This window comes from Hydra vulgaris, chromosome 03, assembly GCF_038396675.1.
Source record: "Hydra vulgaris chromosome 03, alternate assembly HydraT2T_AEP".
NCBI classification, from domain to species: domain Eukaryota; kingdom Metazoa; phylum Cnidaria; class Hydrozoa; order Anthoathecata; family Hydridae; genus Hydra; species Hydra vulgaris.
In genome coordinates this window covers 59586073-59608043 of record NC_088922.1, presented here as the reverse complement: position 1 = coordinate 59608043, position 21971 = coordinate 59586073, and the positions used below count along the sequence as shown (strand labels likewise).

General features: G+C 28.5%; 2 protein-coding genes across 3 annotated transcripts; both read left to right on the top strand.

Annotated features, from left to right (window-relative positions):
- Positions 1-299: 299 nt before the first annotated feature.
- Positions 300-2114, top strand: LOC100208875 (potassium voltage-gated channel subfamily A member 10). Of its 2 annotated transcripts, none has more exons than XM_065793846.1 (2): positions 300-1433; positions 1772-2114. In XM_065793846.1, the coding sequence occupies exons 1-2, from the start codon at positions 353-355 to the stop codon at positions 1957-1959; spliced, it is 1269 nt and encodes a 422-aa protein (XP_065649918.1). In that variant the 5' UTR covers positions 300-352; the 3' UTR covers positions 1960-2114. The 2 variants fall into 2 exon arrangements, with proteins under 2 accessions (XP_065649918.1, XP_065649919.1); XM_065793847.1 differs by having other exon boundaries at positions 1775-1914.
- Positions 2115-19009: 16895 nt separating this feature from the next.
- Positions 19010-21353, top strand: LOC136078804 (uncharacterized). The gene is made up of 5 exons (XM_065794615.1): positions 19010-19044; positions 19359-19587; positions 19980-20358; positions 20417-20660; positions 20852-21353. The coding sequence occupies exons 1-5, from the start codon at positions 19010-19012 to the stop codon at positions 21351-21353; spliced, it is 1389 nt and encodes a 462-aa protein (XP_065650687.1).
- The last annotated feature ends 618 nt before the right edge of the window (positions 21354-21971 follow it).

Here is a 21971-nt window from a genome sequence, read left to right as displayed (position 1 = left end):
TAATCGGTAAAGATAAATCATACTTAATAAGTATAAAAATGAATAATTATTTTCAATCCTTATTATTAATGTTTTTATTTAAGTGAAAAAGTATATATATATATATATATATATATATATATATATATATATATATAATATATATATATATATATATATATATATATATATATATATATATATATATATATATATATATATATATATATACATATATGTATGTATGTATATATATATATATATATATATATATATATATATATATATATATATATATATATTTCTTTTTCTGTAACTACAAATTAAGTTTCCTAATATAAATAATCAATGAAAAAGTAGAATTTAGTGAGCAATGGATGAAACGACAGAATATTTACTTGAAAAGTCTAATTTTTTAAGCAATGAAAAAGTTGATGCAAATATTGAAGTAACAATAAAGATGCAAGATTTAAGTATAAGAGATGAACTTGTTTACATAAATGTCAGCGGTCAACCATTTATTACCACAGCTCACACGTTGAATAATTTTCCCGATTCGTTACTTGGAAAAAAAGAAAGAAGAGATCAACTTCAAAAAACAAACAATGGAGAAATATATCTTAACCGACATCCAAAAGTGTTTCGAAGCATCTTAACTTTCTATCGATACGGAATTTTAGAGCAACCTTCTCGAGTAAATCAATTAATTTTTGTTGATGATGTCAAATACTACGGTCTTATCGCAGAGGCATTGGAGGTTGGAGTAAAAGGTTTTCATAAAGAAAAAAAAGTTTATCATAAAAGAAAATGGCAAACATATATATGGAATATTTTAGAATATCCTGATTCTTCCCTCGCAGCTAGAATTTTTTCTTTGTTTTCTCTATTAACAATAATATTATCAATAGTGGTATTTTGCATGGAAACATTGCCGGTGTATAAAGAAAAGAAAGGAATTATAATGTCTCCTGACAAACAATTTATTAAAAATGCTTTAGATGATCTAGAAAAATTTTGCATAGTTTATTTTACAATAGAAATTATTACTCGTTTTTTATTCTCACCAAGTAAATGGCGTTTTATCAAAAACATTCTTAACATCATAGACGTTATCTCTATTTTGCCGTTTTACGTCACAGTTATTTTACATACGAAGGGGTCTTATTCAATTTATTTTTTGCGAGCAATCCGACTTGTTCGCGTATTCCGCGTATTTAAATTATCAAGACACTCAAATGAAATGATTATATTAGGCGTAGCTATGAAAGAAAGTTTTCGCGAACTTATTGTTCTTGTGTTCTTTATTCTTCTGGGAGTGCTACTTTTTTCAAGCGCTGTTTATTACGCTGAAGATGGAACAGAAACAACTTTTACTAGCATTCCTCAATCTTTTTGGTGGAGTATTGTAACTATGACAACGGTAGGGTACGGAGATGAATATCCTAAATCTCAATGTAGGTGGTTAAGTATCATTATTTGGGCATACTAATAAATTTGATTTAATATAACTGCAATAAGTCGTATGTCAAAAATAAGTGATAATAAAGAAGCATCGCTGTTTCTAAATAATCTTTTCTAAAATAATGCTTAATGATTTGCAACTGCATAAGTTTGGCAAAACTTGTCTTTTTGAAATTGTCTTTTGTAAAACATTTTAAAAGACTAAAGTAAAAAACGTATATTTAATAAAAAAATTAGTAATATACTAAAATATCATATTTTATTCTTGTTAAACTAAATAGTATCGTCATTTTTAAACGCATTCCAAATTAATTTTAATTTTTGTTTTTAGTAGGAAAACTTGTTGGTGCAGTGTGTGCAATGACAGGTATTCTTGTCATAGCAATGCCGATACCTATCATAGTTAATAACTTTACTCAGCAGTATCAAGTTTTGCGGCCAGGCTCGAAATACTGGGATGTTTTCCAACACAAGGATGATGCTAAAATAAAAGGTATTGCCGAAGTTGTAGAATGTTAATAGAGATTGCGTTTGAAAAATATGGACTCATGGTAATGGTTTAATGGCGTAATGCATTATCAAAATAAATTGTATATAGATGATAACCTTGTGCACATACTAATGATGATGTGTGCTTTAATGAAATAGATAAAATAATAACAGTTTTTTTTTAATATTATCAATCGTTTGTTAATGATCATTTACATACCGGGCAGCAAAATAAATATTTCAATGTAATGTACACTTCAATGCATAAAGGATTTGTTAAAAGGTGTGTGTTGTAGATTTTAATAATCAAACAATGTATTTATTTTTTGCATTTACAATGAGCCGATTGAAACAAAACATATATATATATATATATATATATATATATATATATATATATATATATATATATATATATATATATATATATATATATATATATATATATATATATATATATATATATAGATATATATACATATATATATATATATATATATATATATATATATATATATATATATAGATATATATATATATATATATATATATATATATATATATATATATATTATATATATATATATATATATATATATATATATATATATATATATATATATATATATATATATATATATATATATATATATATATATATATATATATGTATAGGGCCGTCCTTGGGGGAAGAGGACAATCGGGCCAAGCTGTCCCGGGCGCCGCACCTTATGGGGCGCCACAGGAAGTTTTTTTTTAAGTAGTCTTCATAACTTCATAAAATATTTTTACCATTTAAACCATGGGCGCCCAACATTTTTAGTCATTGACTATAATGGATATTTGTGTACGTACGCAAAGATCTAAGGTCCCGAAAAAATGTTTATTTTTTACTCTTTAGTGTTATTTTTTTTTAATATCTTTATATTTATTATACGTTGATTTACTTTTTTATTCCATTAAAAAAATTTTTTTTTTTTAAATTATATTCAATGTTTTTTTTAACGATTTCTTTTATTTACACAAAACTAAAGTTTGTTTGAGGAGTTTTTAAACGATTTCTTTTATTTACGCTAAAGTAAAGTGTGTGTTTTTTTATTTGTTTGTTTTAATTACTTTTTTAAATAATTTCGATTATTAACCCCGAACTCATGTTTGTTTTACGTGGATAATAAAATAAATAACCGAAAAGAAAGTCAGTTGATAAAAATGTTGTAATAAAAAGGGTTGCAAGCTTTAATCAGAAGTGACCTTAATGATGAATTAAAAAACCTCCATTATGAAAAGTTTATGTTTATGTTTCCAGAATCCAAAACAAAGTTTTACAGTGTTAATTTGAATATTTTTTTTATTGAAAATGTTAAAAGCAATGTCAGGTTCTCAGAGAAAAACTTTGCCAAGAACTCTGAATGAAGCTGTTTTAAGTAAAGTGCCGAAACTAACACATTCTTTTCATTCTCCAAGTTCTTCACAACCTTGTGAATCAAACTTTTTTTGTGATAAAAACTCCTTAAAAACATCGTGTGAGACCTCCTCTGTCTCAATCTAACCAAGAGGAAGATAATGCGAGTAACCCTCTATTGCATAGTTCAACTTCTTCCGCTAGTTTTGCCACATGTTCATTGACTTCATTCTTGGACATTTGTAGCCAAATATCTCTGGAAGCATCAAAGAAAAACAAAGAATCTGAATGTAATTTAAGGCCAATAATAGTTGAAACAGATGATGTTTTTACAATTACAAAAGATTTTTTGCACAGAAGTGATACTTGTAGATTCTTACCTAATGACCCGTCCACTTCTCCGGAACGAATGGCTGTGAGAGAGCGAGACTGCATCATCAAAATAAACCCAATACCTTTCCTTAAGAACAATATAGAATACCCTAAAACCAAAAAACGCCATTTCTAAAATGAATTTCGATACAAGGTAGCTAGAAATAACGAACAAGTAAAAGAAGATGGCTTATATACTCTCCAGAAACTGATTCAGCTTATTGTCTTCCTTGCCATGTTTTATCCAACTCCAAAATCATATTTTGGGAAAAAAGAAGGCTTCAACAACTGAAAAAAGTTCACAGTGCAAGTCTAAAAGAAACATCTCCATATCATTTCAGTTGTTATGATAAATGGATTGAAATAACAATTAGGATAGAAAACGAACAAGCTGTCGATCGTGGTCTTATCCAACAAATTAACACATAGCAGTGGTAAAGGATTCTTAAGAAAATAGTGGCTATGATTTTGTACTTGACGGGCATAATATTGCATTCTGTGGAAGCTCATTAAAGCTGTACACCAAAAATAATTGGAACTTCCTTTGTCTTATCCAATTACTTGGTCAATTTCGATCCAATTTTGATGGAGCATTTGCGGCAAATTGAGGGTGGAGAAAAACGTTCACAAATGCTAAGAGTCAATATGGAAAACCAAGTCATTAACCTCTTAGCAATTCATAATAACTAAAAAATATTTTTTAGTTATTATAGATTGCGCTCCAGATCTTAATCAAAAAGGCCAAACTTCTCTAACCATCCGCTATGTTCATGAAGAAAAGGAAGCAATTCCCTAGAAAGTGATTGTCCAAGAAAGTTTTATTGGATATGTAGTGTGTGAAGAGTCGATTAGTAAAGCTCATTCTAACCTTCTAATTGAAGAATTAAAGTCTTTTAGGCTAGACCTAAACAACTGAAGTGGTTAAGGCTATGACAATGGGTCTAATTTGGTTGCAATTTGAAAAGGTGTTCAAACTCTATTTTCAGCAGCATACCCACAAGCCTTATTTACATCCTGTGGTTGTCACAGCTTGAACGTATATCAGTCGCGGCTAAATCATTTGGTGAAGCCTATGTTAATGTTTGAAGTTTTTCAAAGAATCTATGCAACTTTTCTGCATCAATGAAGTGTTTACAACTTCCCTAGCACAAAAAAGTCTTTCAAAAATGATATTTTCTTGCCCCTAATTGGCACAATTAAATCATTTTTAGAGGAGAGAATGAACAAGCTTTTCAAATACGAGTCAAAGTTGGGATTCCTATTTGACCTAAAAAAACTACCAACAAAGGACAAACTTAAAGAGGATTATAAAATGTTACAAGAACATCTGACTGTGAAAAACATTTCAGGTATAAATGGGGAAAAACTGTACAAAGAAAACTAAACACGTCAGTTTAATAACTACTGTTTTTGACAAATTGCGGCCAAGAAAACACTATTACCATTAGAACCACTCAATATAATCAAAAACACCGACAGAAAAGACCTTTTTACTAATCTGTGGATAGTACTACGCATATTGCTGACAATTTCAATGACAGTGGCTAGCAGAGAACGCAGTTTCAGCAAGTTTAAGTTAATTAAAACCTATCTACGTACATCGATGACGCAAAATATATATGTATATATATCATACATGAACAGTTGCGTATAAAACTAAATTTTTTCTTCGTAATATTTCGACCTGTTTTAGCACAGATCATCATCTTGATGAGTAACTTTTTTTTAGGTGTTTTTGTACTGATCAACATATCGTCCCCTCAATCTTTTTTTGTTCTATTTACAAATGTTATAAATAAAATGTAAAAATCTAATATGTAAAATAACTACAAAAAAAATTATATATAAATAAATACAATGTTCTATGTAATATATATATATATATATATATATATATATATATATATATATATATATATATATATATATATATATATAATATATATATATATATATATATATATTTATATATTTATTTTATATATATTTTATTTATTTTATATATTAGATCGAACATTTTATTTATTACATTTGTTGATAGAACAAGATAATACTGAGGGGAAGATATGTTGACAACACTGGTCAACGTATGTTGCATTCTTATTTAAATTTTTTATTTTTTGCGTTGTTATTTATTGCGTTATTATTTTTATATATTGCTCAATTAATTGACAAATCAAAATAGTAATAAAATTATAAAAATGTAATGTGTTTGTAAATGCAATTTAGATGCATTTAAATAAAAATAATTCCTAATTATCTGCTTTTCTAATTACCCATGTCATTTTTTTGTTTTACATAAACTTAATGTGTTTATAAGCAGTAACAAGATTTTTGTTAAAATATTACAGTATTATTGCAATAATATTGCAATTGTATAATTCGAGTAAAAACCTCATCTCAATTAGACGATGATTAACTGTATGATAAATCAAAAGCCACTGTTAGACAATTTAAAATTGCTGTAAACTGCAAGTTCATACCCATTGGGCACGGTACGTTTTTAAAACGTTTTTTAGACGTTTTTATAAGGTTTAAACCTAATAAAAACGTTTAAAAACGTATTGTGCCCACTGGGTATGGATTCATTTTTAACCAATTTTAACAACTCAGAGTGATTTTAATTGATGTATGATTGATCTTTTAATTGACCTTTTAAATCCACTGTTAGACGAAATAAGATGTATAATTGATCTTTTAAAGCCACTGTTAGACGAAATAAGACCAAAGAAATTAGTTTAATCAGAACTTGTAGAATAATATTAAAACTTGTATTAGTAACACTAATATTAATAACATTTAACATTTAGCACAGCAAGTAAACTAATGTTAGTAAAATTAAAAAATTTAACATTGATCTTCATTCATTCATTTAACGATCGATTAAAAATTAGTTAATCAATCATCCCAGCAAACATATATAACAGAATTTCAGTGGAGGTTTTTTTACCCTTAAAAATCCTGCACTTAATAAGACAAGTTAAAAAAAATTTGAAATAAATATTTTTTTATTAACTAATGCTAACTTGTTTTGGTTAAAAAATATTTAAAATATTAAAATTGAAAATTTTTTTCAGAAAAGTAAATAAAATCTTATTTCCGCATCGCGACGCATAGTGTAACGCTCCACAAAGTAGCCTATAAACAAAACCTAAATGAACCACCCTAAAATGCCTATATTGTTCCATTGCAAATCCACTAAAAGAATGTTTCCTGAGATCGTATTAATTTCAAATCAACGTGTAGCTTTTTTTAACTCAGTGAAGGGCGCTGGGATCACTGGCGTTGTTAAACATGCGCCGAGCAAACCTATCTGGCCGCACAAGATACCAGTGACAAATGTAACATAGTCATTTGTAAGTGGAAAAATTTATTTAAATTTTATTAATGGTGCATATATGCGCATTTAAAGGAATGTTTTTTTAATAGAAAGTACAAGAGAAGATTTTTAAATTACACAGTTGAGTCTACGAGTTCTGAATAGTGTTTAATCTCGATAATACTTTCTCGAGAAATTCTCGAGAAAAAGTTATTATTTTTATTTCTCAATTCTCGAGAAATTGAATAAAAATTCTCAAGAAAAAAATTAAAATTATTATTTGCTTTAATGATTAATCTAAAACAGCCAACCCTGGTTGAATTGGTTTCTTAATTGGCTGCTGACGACGGTATATCGTTCAATAAAATTACTAAAAGTGAATTTATACGGCAAAGTATGACTGTCAGGGGCTTCAGATTACCTCAAAATCCTTCTGAGGTGAGATAATTGATGGTGGAATTTTACCATAGCAAGAAAGAAGAGATAGTACGGATTATAAAGAAACTAAAGGACGAAGAAAGAAAGTTCAGCGTATCTATTAACGAATAGACAAGCGTTTAAAATCGTAGATTCATGGGCGTTCATTTTTACAAAAATAATGAATATAATTCCATTAACCTTGGTTTTATTTTTATCCAAGGAAGTTGTATGTCAGAAATAGCTTTGAAAAAACTGTCGCAAAACAGTTTAGTTTTGTCGCAATTAGAGGAGTTTAGTCTATCTTTAAAAGAAGATATTGTGGCTGTTATGGGCGATGGTGTGATGGTTATGAAGAAATTTGGTAGATTAACGCCTGTCTTGCAGCAATTATGCTACAATCATGCCATACATCTAGCAGTTTTAAAAACATTTTACGCTGAACCGAAAAATGAAATAAATAAATCCGTAGACGAGCGTGAGACAGTTGATAGCGACGATAATGCTAGCATTGGAAGTACAGAAGAAGATGAATTTAACTTGGAAATTGACGTTTTACGTAGCAAAAACTTTCTACTTAAATCTCCAATTAAAGATGCAATTGTAGAAATACGAAAAATTGTAAAACTCTTTAAAAATTCTCCGGTGAAAAATTGAGTTTTACAAAAATATGTAAAAGACGAAGTACAAAAAGAATTGGCTTTGCTACTAGACTGTAAAACACACTGGAATACTATTGATACAGATGGCCGAAATTTTATTAGCCGTATTAGAACCAACACGAATAACTGTTGAAGCTTTGTGTCGAGCAGATGCAACATTATCAATGGCCAAATAGAGCCTTAATATTTTTATTTTATAAATTAGAGTAAGAATGTAGAAAGAACCAAATAAGTAGAGAATTCTTGAAAAATATCAGAGAAGAAATAAGTAAAAGGAGAAATAATAATGTTGTATCTTTATACAATTTTTTACATAACCCAAAAAATGATGAAAAATATGCTTCTTCTTTTTTAAAATCTTTGTCAAAAAATGATATTTATAAAACTGCTAGAGAAATATTTGATAGATTGTATGGGCCATCCGATTACGAAGAAGATCTAACTGAATAAACGTCTGCTAGCAGCAATGTCAACACTGAGCTATTACTTGAAGAATAACTAAATTTAGCTTTAACAAATACAACAACAAAAATTATGCCACGCCAACGTTGCGATAATGATAACCAGAATCGTTATCAGACACTTAAAAAAGAATGTAGCATATTCCAAATAACTGGAATAAGGTCACAAAATTTGTAAAATCTAAAAGATGCATTATCTACAATAAAACCATCTCCAACGCAAAATGAACGTAATTTCTCGACTGCTAATGATTTTGTTACAAAAAAAGAAATAGATTATCAAACACGCCATTGAATGGGTTATGTTTTTTAAAATATTACTTCAAAAACAATAAATAAAAATTATTACTTAAGCGTTTATAATTTGTCTAACTGCTGTTTTCGTTTCACACTTTTGTATTAGTATTGTTTTCTTTTATAAATTAACTAATAAATAACAATTAAAAATTTGTTACACTTGTATATTTTAGAGTAGATCTTTTTTTCCTCATATTTTTATATCATTTTTTTTTTAATAATTATTGACTTTTTTATTTGTTACTCTGCTGTTTTTTTAATCCAATGTTTGTTCATATAGATTTTATAAACATAAATTTTATTAAAACTTAAGAAAAATTACGATTTTGACATTTCTCAAAATTTCTCGAGAATACTCGAGAAGCTCATTCTCAATTTCTCATTTCTCGAGAATTAAATAACATCTTAAACACAGAGAAATCTTAAACACAAGTCCTACAGAACATTACAGAAAGTAGTTCTCAGTCCGACGGTAGCAATACAGATAATAATACTAAAAATGGTAGTTTTACCCAAGAAACAAAAGAAATTGTAGTATCTGAGCTTGAAGAGAAATCAAATGCTTCCATATTTCAGTTTTTCAGTTGTAATATATTTGAATAATCATTATTGGATTTACTTATTATCAAAACGTTTATGTTTTAAACCTTGTTGTATTTTAAACCTTGTTGTATTTTAAACCTTGTTGTATTTAATGATTAGCAGTTCATTTACTTAAATTGCATTTAATCGATTTTCAAAGATTTTGGTGGTATGTAAAATTTAGCCTACATTGTGCAGTGTCCTTGTAAATGTACGTTGCCAAGCTAATAAAACTATCAACCAACTTGGCCTTTAAATAAAAAATTTTAAAAATCAGACATACTCTAGTTTAGTGAATTATAGTTCAATAATTTTCTGCCACATGTAACCTGCTATTCAAGTTTAGAGACTTTTGATAAAATTAAATATAAAGAAAAATATTTTTATATTTATTTTTTGAATAGCGGCCCTATAGAAAAGAGCCATTTTAGCATACTCACGCGCTATAAAGAATCACGCTAATTTTTGGCAAATAAAATTTTATATTGGCATGTACATTTTTTTTGGTCTATTGGCGTAAATTTTGAAAAATTACAAAAATACAATGCGTTTGTTATCTTGCGCGCACAAATGTCACGGTCTGCAATCTGATCCAGGGTACATTCCATGTTTATATATATTTATCTATGCAAACCGACAATTTAATTCATTCCAATTCACCAAGAAATATTTTTTTAAAAGCCAATAAAAATTTTAAACATCACCAATAAAATGACATCAATTAAGAATGACGTCAATTAACAACATCAAATAAGAGTAATTCCACGTCAAAACAACCAATTTATTTTTTAAATGCAACCCTATGTCCTTAGATTTTTTTTATATTTTTACCATAGTTATTACATTATAAAATAAGATAAATCCCAAAATTTCAAGGTCTAACTCCCAACGGTTCGTGAGTAATGGTTGTTTTAATTTTGGCTACTATTATTGTTTTGGTCATTTTCGGCATTTTTAAATTTACATTTCTCCTTATAAAACCAAGTCTATAAACATTTGAGTTCTAAAAATAAGTGACTAAAAATAAGTTAATTTCTAGGTGAGGAATTTGAATATATAAATAAAAACTCATTTTATAATTAAAAAGTACCTAAATATCAATTATAAATGTTAAAATAGTGGACACCTGCCCCAGTAAAATTTTTAGGTGTGCAGTAAATTTTTTAAGCCTAAAATTTCAAATTAGATCATTGTATGCTTGAAGAACATTGTGTGAAAAAATCATTTCTGCCAAATACATAGTTTAAAAATTAAATGAAAAATATTACAAAAAAAGCAAATATATCATATTTCGCTTATCGTAGTATTCAAAATAAATATAAATGATGCATACTTGAATTGATATACAATTTTTTATAATATATCCATTAAAAATTATTGATTTACAAATATATACTTATTAATTTTGTTAAAATCTTTTTTTGAAAGTTCATATTTGTCTGATATTATTGTTGGTGCACTTATTAATGTTATTACATTGGTGATTGGTATCCAACAATAATTATTCCTTTTCGGCCAGAAAAAATGTTCAGATGGACCGTGTGGATGCATAAACTTTATTTTTATATCATTATATTCTTCATCTTTTTCTTCAACTACTGCAATTCACCAAAACGAGTCATATGTACATGCGTAATATTTGTATTTCTGCATTAGCTCAAAATTTATTAAACTTAAATTTTGGTAACTTGATTTTTTAGTTATATTAATAGATTTTAGATTTATATTGTTACTAGTTTTTTTAAATAATATAGATGCTTTCGAAACTGGTATGCAATGGTGAAATCCTCGAGTTCCTGGTATTGTTTTTCCCTTCTCAAATCGTTTGTTTTATGTAGCTCTAACATTAACCATAGTTCCTTTATCAATTTTAAAGAACTTTATTGTGAGCGTTTTTTGAGTGCAAAATTTAAACGTTGCATCGATTGTTAGTATTTGATTTTTTTTTGGACGTTTTTTTGCTGTTGTTCGTTTTACTTTATCACCTATTGCATCACAAGAAGATTTGCCATGACTGGCAAAAAATATCCATTCAGCTTTCAATAAAAAATCTTCTGAGTGATGGCATAGATTTTGAAAATTTTTATATTGTCCTCCACATCCATCAGAAAAGTAATACAATTTGAGAACTAAAGAAGGGTTTCTTTGATATAATTACATAAAAAATATTTTAAATCAAATTGCCTTTTATTTTTTTTTATGCACTTTATAAAAATTACAACAATTGCCTTTTTTTTTTTCAAATCTTTTTCCAAAGTAGTGAAAATGGTGATTACAAATGCTGAATAGTTCTTCACAAGCACGCAACTCAGATCTCCATAAAATGTTTTGACGAGTATCAGTGTCTAGGTCATGTAGTAAAAAAATCTCTTTATTTATAGAATATGAGGTTTTATGGCATTCTGACATCAAAACTTTACCAATATCACATGAAATCATTTTGATAATGAATTAAAAAATGTTATACTTGCAAATTTAAAAATGCACAAGTATTAATTATATTATTTATGTAGAACTAATTGCAACATTTAAATTAGATGAATATGTCTGAATTCAGCAATTAAACTTATTTTTTCAGCAATTAAACTGATAATTGGAAAAGAAAAGGAACCAAAGAACAAAGAGGAAACAAAAAATACATTAAAAAAACTTTCATAACTTTCATAAATTTCCCCCACGTTTTAGATTTCTACTTTTTAGGGTATTTTTGTTCCCAGGCTCTTCGCAGCACAATTTTTTGCAAACATCCTTAAATGTCATAAGTATGAACATTCAAAGGTTTAGAGTATAGAATTTAGCTGGAAGTTATTTAACTCATGCAATTATATATACATTTTCACTGCAATTATATATACATTTTTAGTACAAAAGTAAAATATTTACAAAACTATGTATTTGGCATAAATGATTTTTTCACACAATGTTCTTCAAACATACAATGACCTAATTTGAAATTTTAGGCTTAAAAAATTTACCGCACATCTAAAAATTTTACAGTGGCAGGTGTCCATTATTTTAACATTTATAATTGATATTTAGGTACTTTTTAACTATAAAATGAGTTTTTTATTTATATATTTAAATTCCTCACCTTGAGATTAACTAAGTCATTTGTTTTTAGAATTCACACGTTTAAAGGCATGGTTTTATAAAGAGAAATGTAAATTTAAAAATGGCGGAAAATGACCAAAACAATAATAGTAGCCAAAATTAAAACAACCATTACTCACGTAATGTTGTTTTAAATTTTGGGAGATAGACCTTGAAATTTTGGGATTTTTCTTATTTTATAATGTACTAACTATGGTAAAAATATAAAAAAATCCAAAAACATAGGGTTGCAGTTGCAAAAAATATGTCAGTTTTTAAAAAATTATTTATATTTACCTAAAGTCGGAAAGGAATAAAAGTTGCTAAACTTTATGATGTCCAAAAAGTCCTAAAATTAGCACTATTCCTAATTATTTCAATGGTTCTACAAAAGGGTTTAGTCAACTTACTAGCTTAGGCTGTACAAACTGGTTTAATTCTAAACCACTCCATTTACGTCAAAAGTGTATGCGGCCAGTCTATTCAGACTAGTCTGTGAGTCTGTCATATTAAGTAATGCACTGCAAAAAACGTTGCTCTGACTATTTAGCTCTGGCTGTCACCAGAATTAGCGCACATTTCCATTAATTTATATTTAAACCCTTTTGTAGGAACATTCTACATTATTGTATAGTCTTATTTTCATTTCATTAGTGATTGGAGCTCGGGTTGGTGGGTAAAGTTTTAAAAGTTATATTAAGTTTTAAAAGTTATATGTATAGTTTTAGTTGACACGTGTAAAATAGTTATTGATTGTTCCTCACATATTTTTATATTGGATATCATTAGCCAAATGAAACTTGTTTTATCTCAAAATTTCGATGCAATCAAATCTTATCAATTGGAAACCATGTTAAAAAAAAGAGTGATTTTATTTTGAGACAAAGTTTAGTTGAAAATATTAAATCTAAAAATTTTTAACATATTTATTTATTGATGTCTACTGATGGTGGAGAACCATACACAAAAAAAGTGTTTTTGAAAAAAAAAAACATTTTTTTTAACGAAAATTACTCAAAAAATCTTTTAATTTGTATATTTTCTGTTATCAATAAACATGAAACACATTTTTTAATGGCAGTGGTGTAAAATTAAATGTTCTGCTGATCAAATAATGCCACATAATATGCCCAAGCCACCTACTATTAAATTATTAACACATTGAAAAGACCATAACTTTTTAATCTCAAAACTTTATTTTATACTCAGCAGTTCAATATTTTCTCTATATTTGAATCCTGACTGCACGATGATGATCTATTCTCTAGTAACCGACGTGCGCTTGTCAAGCACTAAAATATGTTCAGATAAAGTATTGGTTATTAGTCAGCTGTTTAATTTTTATCAAAAACCTTTGTCTGAGTTGCTTCCTTTATATATAAATGCTATCATTGTTTATCTATTAGGTCATGTTAGCAATATTATTAAAATGCGTGAGAGTGTGACAAATTACTTAATGTTTTGATTTAAAGCTCTGCTAAGTAATTATAAAAAAAATGATGAAGAGAACACATGATCATAAGGGAATAGAGGATATCAAATCTTGACATTTTTTTGATCCTGGGAAGTGAAAAATTTAAAAATAATTTCCCGAATTCCCGGGAATAAATCCATTCTTAAACAAATATATAAACACAAGACTAACTTTTAATAGGAAAACGACATTTATTTTTAAAAAGTTATTTTATTTCAAAATTGTATATGCGAAATTTGTATATGTGTGCACTAAGGTGGAGTAATTTTAAATATTTTTGATACCTCTTTGAATTCTAAATTCTTGACGGGTCTTAATTAGGAGTGTTCAAAAAAATAAAATTTCGAAAACGCTAATACACAACAAGCTAAATTTGGGGCAAATATAAAAAAAATACGATTACAAAAAAAAAAATCAAAAATATTGAGATTTACCTTGTGCTCAAGCGTCAAAAACCCCCTAAAAATGCACCAAATAGTACCCTCGTAGCAAGGCTTTGAGCACAAGATAAATCTTAATATTTTTAATTTTTTTTTTTATGTGCTCATAATAATCTATACTTTTTTTTTAAACTGATGATGTGTATTGTAAGAATGTCGTATCCGCCTAAAATATCATATGTCCCATAGAAAAATTGAAAACGCAGACACGCTTTAAAGTTATATTATTTAGAAGTGCACCTAGGCCGTCCGGAATAATTTTGTAAACAATGTAAAATTTTTTCCAAATTTTTGTAACGTTTATAAAGGGTAAAAGAGAACCGAATTTATACATATGATATTCTATGTGAAAAATTGATGTTATATCCTAAATTTTACAATGTTTTATGTTGAATACGACTATTATACAAGGGGAAATATGATATTTTAATTAAAAAAATTGATTTTATATCTTATATTTTACAAGGTTTTACGTCGGATTCGACTGTTATACAAGAGGGATATGATATTCTAAGAACTTATTGATGTTATATCCTATATTTCAGATCCGACTGTTATACATGGGGAATATGATATTCTAAGTAACAAATTAAGGTAGTATTCTATATTTTACGTCAGATACGACTGTTATACATGGGATATATGATGTTCTAAATAAAAAATTGATGTTGTATCCTATATTTACATCGGCTATTATTATTATACAAGGGGAATATGATATTCTAGGTGACATATTAATGTTATATCCTATATTTTAGGTTGTTATACAATGGGGAATATGATATTCTAAGTAGCAAATTGATTTTATATCCTATATTTTACTAAACTTTACGCCAGATACGATTGTTGTACAATGGGGATATGATATTCTAAGTAACAAATTGATGTTATATCCTATATTTCACAAGGTTTTACGACAGATACGACTGTTATACAAGGGGGATTTGATATTCTAATTAACAAATTGATTTTAAATCCTTTATTTCGCAAGGTTTTACGTCTGATACGACTTTTATACAAGGGGTATATGATATTCTAAGTAACAAATTGATTTTATATCCTACATTTTACAAGGTTTTACGTCGGATTCGACTGTTATACAAGGGGGATATGATAGTTGTACAATGGGGATACAAGTAACTACTATAATACTGTTTTAGGAATAAATTTGCGTTGATCACACATATGAAATTTTCCTTAAGCACCTTTTCTCAAACTTCGTTTATTATATTCCCATTTCAATTTTTTATTATATCTTAAGACAAAAGACTCCACATGAAATGCTGTCAGTTTGTAATGCCTGTGGCGATGTTAATAGTTTGAATTTCTCCAAAAAACTATATCTTTGAAACAAGTAACTACTATGATATTGAGAAGAAATAAATTAATTTATGAAACTGAAATGCAAATCAAAATGTATTAATAATAGTAGACAATTTTTGAACATCATTCTTCCATTTTATTTCTTCTTTCTTTACAGAGGCTTTGAGTTCACCAAGAGGGTTAATGTAATGAATTGTTTTCTCACTTGGTTTGATAACCTGCAACAAAGTATTAGATACAAATCTGAGTCAATGACTGCAACAGCGAAATACGCAATACATACATATGCTGACGCAATAAAATAATTTCATCATTGAAAATGTCTATTAATGACTACAACAATGACTATAAAAAAAATCCCCATTAAAATTCACACTTTAATAACATAGATTTGTACACACCGTAAGAGTCCAATGAGCATTTGCAAAAACACAGCATATTAAAAAATCAAGTTTAAATAGCTCGTTCTAAAAAAATTCGTTTTTTATTATTTTAATATTTATAATTCAAATCCGTTAATTACTATATAATAGAGTTTTTCTGGGAAAAAAACCTTATCCATCACCCAGAACCAAAACCATTACAATTGGGCAGGTGCGTGGTAAAAAAGTTGGGTGCATAGAAACAAGATGAGTGGAGTCTTTTTTGGCAAGCACTACTATTGCTTCTTGGAAAGCGCACTACTGCACTGTACATATATACAGCAGCGTAGGAAGCTCAAGAAAGTTGGGAGAGGAGCTGAAACGAAAAATAAGGGGAAGGGGCTTAGGCAACTGGAATAAGAATTTGAATGGAATAAAATATATATTTTGAGAAATTTAGGGGGTTATTGCCCACTCCGCCCTTCTGTTTCAATGTCAGTATGTATATATATATATATATATATATATATATATATATATATATATATATATATATATATATATATATATACACACACATGTATATATATTTTTACATATATATATATGTGTATATATATATACATATATATATATATATGTGTATATATATATATATATATATATATATATATATATATATATATATATATATATATATATATATATATATATTGAATACCATGTGTTGTCTTCATATTAAGTTAGTTTAAAATCGCAAATCTTGACATTTCAAAATATAGTATAAAAAATCAATTTGTTACTTAGAATATCGTATTCCCCCTTGTATAACAGTCATATCCAACGTAAAATATAGGATATATCATTAATATGTCACCTAGAATATCATATCCCCTTGTATAACAGTCATAGCCGACGTAAATATAGGATACAAAATCAATTTTTTATTTAGAACATCATATATCCCATGTATAACAGTCGTATCTGACGTAAAATATAGAATACTACCTTAATTTGTTACTTAGAATATCATATTCCCCATGTATAACAGTCGTATCTGACACAAAATATAGTATATAACATCAATCTGTTACTTAGAACGTCATATCTCCCTTGTATAAGAGTCGAATCCGACGTAAAACCTTGTAAAATATAGGATATAAAATCAATTTTTTACTTAAAATATCATATTTCCTCTTGTATAACAGTCATATCCATCATAAAACATTGTAAAATTTAGGATATAACATCAATTTTTCACACAGAATATCATATGTATAAATTCGATTCTCTTTTACCTTTCATAAACGTTACAAAAATTTTGTAAACAGTTTTACATTGTTTACCGGACGGCCTAGGTACACTTCTAAATACTATAACTTTAAAGCGCGTCTGCGTTTTCAATTTTTCTATGGAGGATATGATATTCTAGGCGGATACGATATTTTATTACAGTTTGATACTACGTGATATGCAGTATGAATTATTTCGCATTCTTTTGTAAAATGCTCATACTTTCGTTTTTTTGCATAAAATCGTTTTCAATTTAAAGCTATTAAAAAAAATCACGAATACTATTCGTGATTTTTATATGCGCATTTAACAAAAGAATGCGCAATAATTCATAGTTATTTTATTAGTTTATACTCACATTGTTTGGTTTATTAACTATTAATGTTTCTTTTGTTATTTGATTTGTGAACTTTGTTTGCATTTTTCTTTTGTTCTCACTTAATCAACAATTTTATTAACTGTCTAAAAGTTGTAAAAAGAAAAAACTGACAATTGTAAATTAACATTAATGTATATTGCAAAATTCTGCAGTAAATATTTTAGTTTAATCTCATATTTTGAAATTAGTGAATTTCATTTCTTTTAAAATAGTTTTAAATATTATAATTGACAACTTAATAGAAAACAAAGGAGAGTCACAAAAAATGAAAGTTTCGAGTGCAAATAAAAGTAAGAAACTATTAAAAAGTGGCAATGAAAAGCGAATTATAAAAACGAAAAAAAACAAACATTTTGTTATTGAGAAAGTGAAACCAGCAATACCAAGCAACGAATTTGTTTTGAGCTTTTTTTAATTTTAAATACCTAGTTTAGGATATAAGATTATAGTTTATAATGTGAAATCTTATGACTATAAGATTTTACGTTGTACAAGAGCAAACTCAACCTGAATATTTTTGTTATTAACTTTAGTTGATCAACTGACGACTGGATTAGATATTTTACAACACATAGCTTTTAATGAGTCGACGCTTTCTAAAACATTAAAAAAGTCAATGATAATGCGATATAACTAAAGATGACATCGCAAAATTCAAAAAGGTTATGGCATCCTTAAATAAATCAGTCAATATAGTTGAACGTTTCAAAAAAAATAAGAACTTTAATTCTGGTAAACCTGCTCCTCTTATGATTGAAGTTGATTCGTGATCTATCAGAAACGACGTTATAGCATCAGTAAAACATTTAGCATCGGGCAATTTTAAAGATATATTTATACGCCCTGACCGCACAGTAGCAGAACAAAGTGAGTTTAATAAATTAAACTCAGAAAGAAAAGCAGCTAATTCTGACCTTGAAGAGCTTGGAAAACTTGACAAGTCCTTCAGATTTGTCATCCACAGCGATAAATTCCAATGCATTGATGTCTCACAGGAAGTTGTAATCAATGAACGCAAAAAGCATCCTTTCATCATATGGAGAGATGCACAAGCAGCCAGAATTGCAAAATCACAATGAATCAAAATGTTTACCTGCGAATATTTATTTAAATGCATTAAATACAAAAATAAAATCTGCAAAATCTAACCCAAAAAAAATTTTTAAAATGCCTTTATACTAACGCAACTTCCCTTAATCCGAATAAAATGAACGAATTATCTGCACTTTGTGACATAAACATGTATGATTTAATCTTTATTTCTGAGGCATGGTTTACTGAAATATCTGCTTCTCAATTGAACAACTACTACTAGTAAAGAAAAAAAATAGTCACGGTGGAGGTGTTGCTATCTACATCAAGCGTGATCTAGTCTTGAATGAGGTATCTGATCGTCATCTAAGAGAGATCTTAAACAACAGCAACTCAGAGCAAATATGGTGTGAAATTTAAATCGGTAACGAAATTGTTCTTATTGGTGGTGTCTATAGACCACCTTTATCGCATATAAATGATATAAATAAAACAATTATATTGGCTAACCAAACTGTTGATAGAAAAGCGTGTTGTTGTATGTTACTAGCAGGTGATTTCAACTTTCCGGATTTCAAATGGCACGATGATGACAGGATCGAATTACTAAGTGGTCCAAATAGTGTGGCAAGTGTTGTTCTTTATACTTTGGCTAACCATAACCTAGAACAATTAGTTGATTTCTCAACATTCGATGCATCTAATGGTAAAGCAAAAAACATTTTGGATTTAATTATTACAGACTTAACAAGAGTAAGCAACTTATCTAGCTCTCTTCCGTTAGGTAATTCGTCGCAAGGTCATGCATATTGAGTTAGGATTATGTCGCCCTTTCTAAAAATGAGACTACTTTCTCAAACAAAAAATATGACTTTAATAAAGGTGACTATATAAATTTTGGTAAAAAGATTATGGAAACTAACTGGAAGCAATTATTTGAAAATAAAAACACTAATGAGTGCTATGAACTTTTCTGCAATAAATAAAATAAGTAAGCAATTTAATCCGTTAAAAAAAGTCCATACCACTTGAAATGCGCCATGGATGAATAAGAAGGTACTGACTATGATAAAGCAAAAAAAACAACAGGGCAATTACTTATCTGCGACTAACTGGCGATCAGCGACACTGATTCGTGAATATAGGAAACTAAAAAGTCAAGTGCAGAAGCATGTAAACGTCGTGTTCGAGTATTTGAAGCACAACTAGCATCAGATAAAAGTAATCCTAAAAGAGTGTACGCTTATGCTAAGGCGCAACAGAATGTTCATGTATCTATTAGTGCTCTATCTGATGCAAAAGGTGAAACGTTAACAGAGGGAATACATATCGCAAACAGACTTAACGAGCACTTTAAATCAGTTTTTGTTGATGATAGTAAAAGTAGTCAGTTACCTATTTTTGAGAGAAGGCATTATCAAGAAGACTTAGGCGATATAATTATCAATTTTGAAGCGACGCTAGATTATTTGAGAGGTTTGAACCCGAAAAAATCTATTGGTGCTTATAACATTAGTCCAAAAGGTACTTAAAGAATGCACAGCTCAAATGATTTAACCTCTTACTTTACTTTACAATAAAGCACTGTCGGAAGGCTCAACATCTACAGCTTGGAAACAGTCTCACGTCACACCGTTGTTTAAAAAAGGAAGTCGTCTTGATGCCGCTAATTACAGACCAGTGTCTATCACATCAGCTCCATGTAAAGTAATGGAAAAGATTATCAGGGAACAGATAACTAAATTCTTGAAAAAACGAGCTGCATCTCACATAATCAACATGGATTTATGTCCTAAAAAGGATGCACGTCTAACTTATTGGAGAGTGTCGACTACATCACGAAAGCGTTAAGTAAAAGAAATTTTGTCGATATTGCATTTTTGGACTTTACGAAAGCGTTTGAAAAAGTTTCTCACCGTAGACTACTTCATAAATTGAAAGCATATGGGATTTATGGCAATGTTCTAAAATGGGTTGAGCCATTTTTGATTAGTAGAAAACAGCAAACTGTTTAAAGTGAACACTCTAGCGACTGGACCGATATTCTAAGCGGAGTTCCTCAAAGGTCTGTACTTGGTCCAACATTATTTATCATTTATATAAACGACTTAACGGATAAGTTAAAATCAGTTCATAAAATCTATGCTGACGACACTAAACAGTTACAAGAAATAAGACCTGAGTTTCACGATGCTGATCACCTGATCCTCCAAAATGATTTAAACATTGTTACAGAATGGTCAAAGGAATGGCTAATGGAGTTAAATGTTCCAAAATATAAAATTATGCACCTTGGTTATGGAAATAGTAATCATGAATATGTAATGAATGATGAAAATACATCACTTACTTTTAAGGCAACAGATATTGAGAGAGACCTGGGTATCTTCATATCTAATGATCTAAAATGGAATCAACACATACAGGTTGCAACACGTAAAGCGAATATGATACTTTGTCTATTAAAAAAAGCATTTAGATCAAGAGATATGAAGCTTTGGAGTAAACTATACACATAGTATGTTAGGCCGCACCTGGAATTCGCTATTCCGGTATGGTCTCCTTACTTAAAAGGTGACATCAAAGAAATCGAAAAAATTCAGCATAAAGCAACAAAAGTACCTCATGACCTCAGTACCTTATGACGATGATGGCAACGTCCTAATGCGTGACTTCACATATAATAATGCTCGTCACAATTTTTTTACAAATCGTATTGTGAATGATTGGAATAACTTGCCGTTAGCATTCAAAAAGGTTCCGTCAGTTAACGCATTTAAGAATAGAATTGACAAGTATTTTTTCTCCACAGCTGCAAAAAGTACATCTTTTACTGAAGATGAGCTGCGCGTTTATTAATTAAATCGTGCTTTAGCGGCTACAAATATTGGCTTTTTAGATATAGTAGGAGAGAATTGCGAGTTGACCCGGACAAAAATAGTATAAAGCTGAAACTTTGCACAGAGGAAGTAGAAAGTCTCTGGATGAGCTTAAAAAAAAGCCCCATTGATTGCGCTACGGGAACATCCCGTTTGGGGGCAATTTGGGGCAAAAAAGAGGCTCATTTTGACAACATCAAAATATCATTAATTATATATTGTTGAATCGAGAATTTTATGCTGATCAATATTTATATA

What these genes read in the sequence shown, in the direction of transcription:
- LOC100208875 (XM_065793846.1), top strand. Translation starts at nt 353, where the DNA reads ATGGATGAAACGACAGAATATTTACTTGAAAAGTCTAATTTTTTAAGC. An exon ending in TGAATATCCTAAATCTCAAT is followed by an intron (nt 1,434 to 1,771) that starts GTAGGTGGTTAA and finishes TTTTGTTTTTAG; the next exon opens with TAGGAAAACTTGTTGGTGCA.
- LOC136078804 (XM_065794615.1), top strand. Translation starts at nt 19,010, where the DNA reads ATGAACGAATTATCTGCACTTTGTGACATAAACAT. An exon ending in GCACTTTGTGACATAAACAT is followed by an intron (nt 19,045 to 19,358) that starts GTATGATTTAAT and finishes AACTGTTGATAG; the next exon opens with AAAAGCGTGTTGTTGTATGT. An exon ending in TTATTACAGACTTAACAAGA is followed by an intron (nt 19,588 to 19,979) that starts GTAAGCAACTTA and finishes TCGTGAATATAG; the next exon opens with GAAACTAAAAAGTCAAGTGC.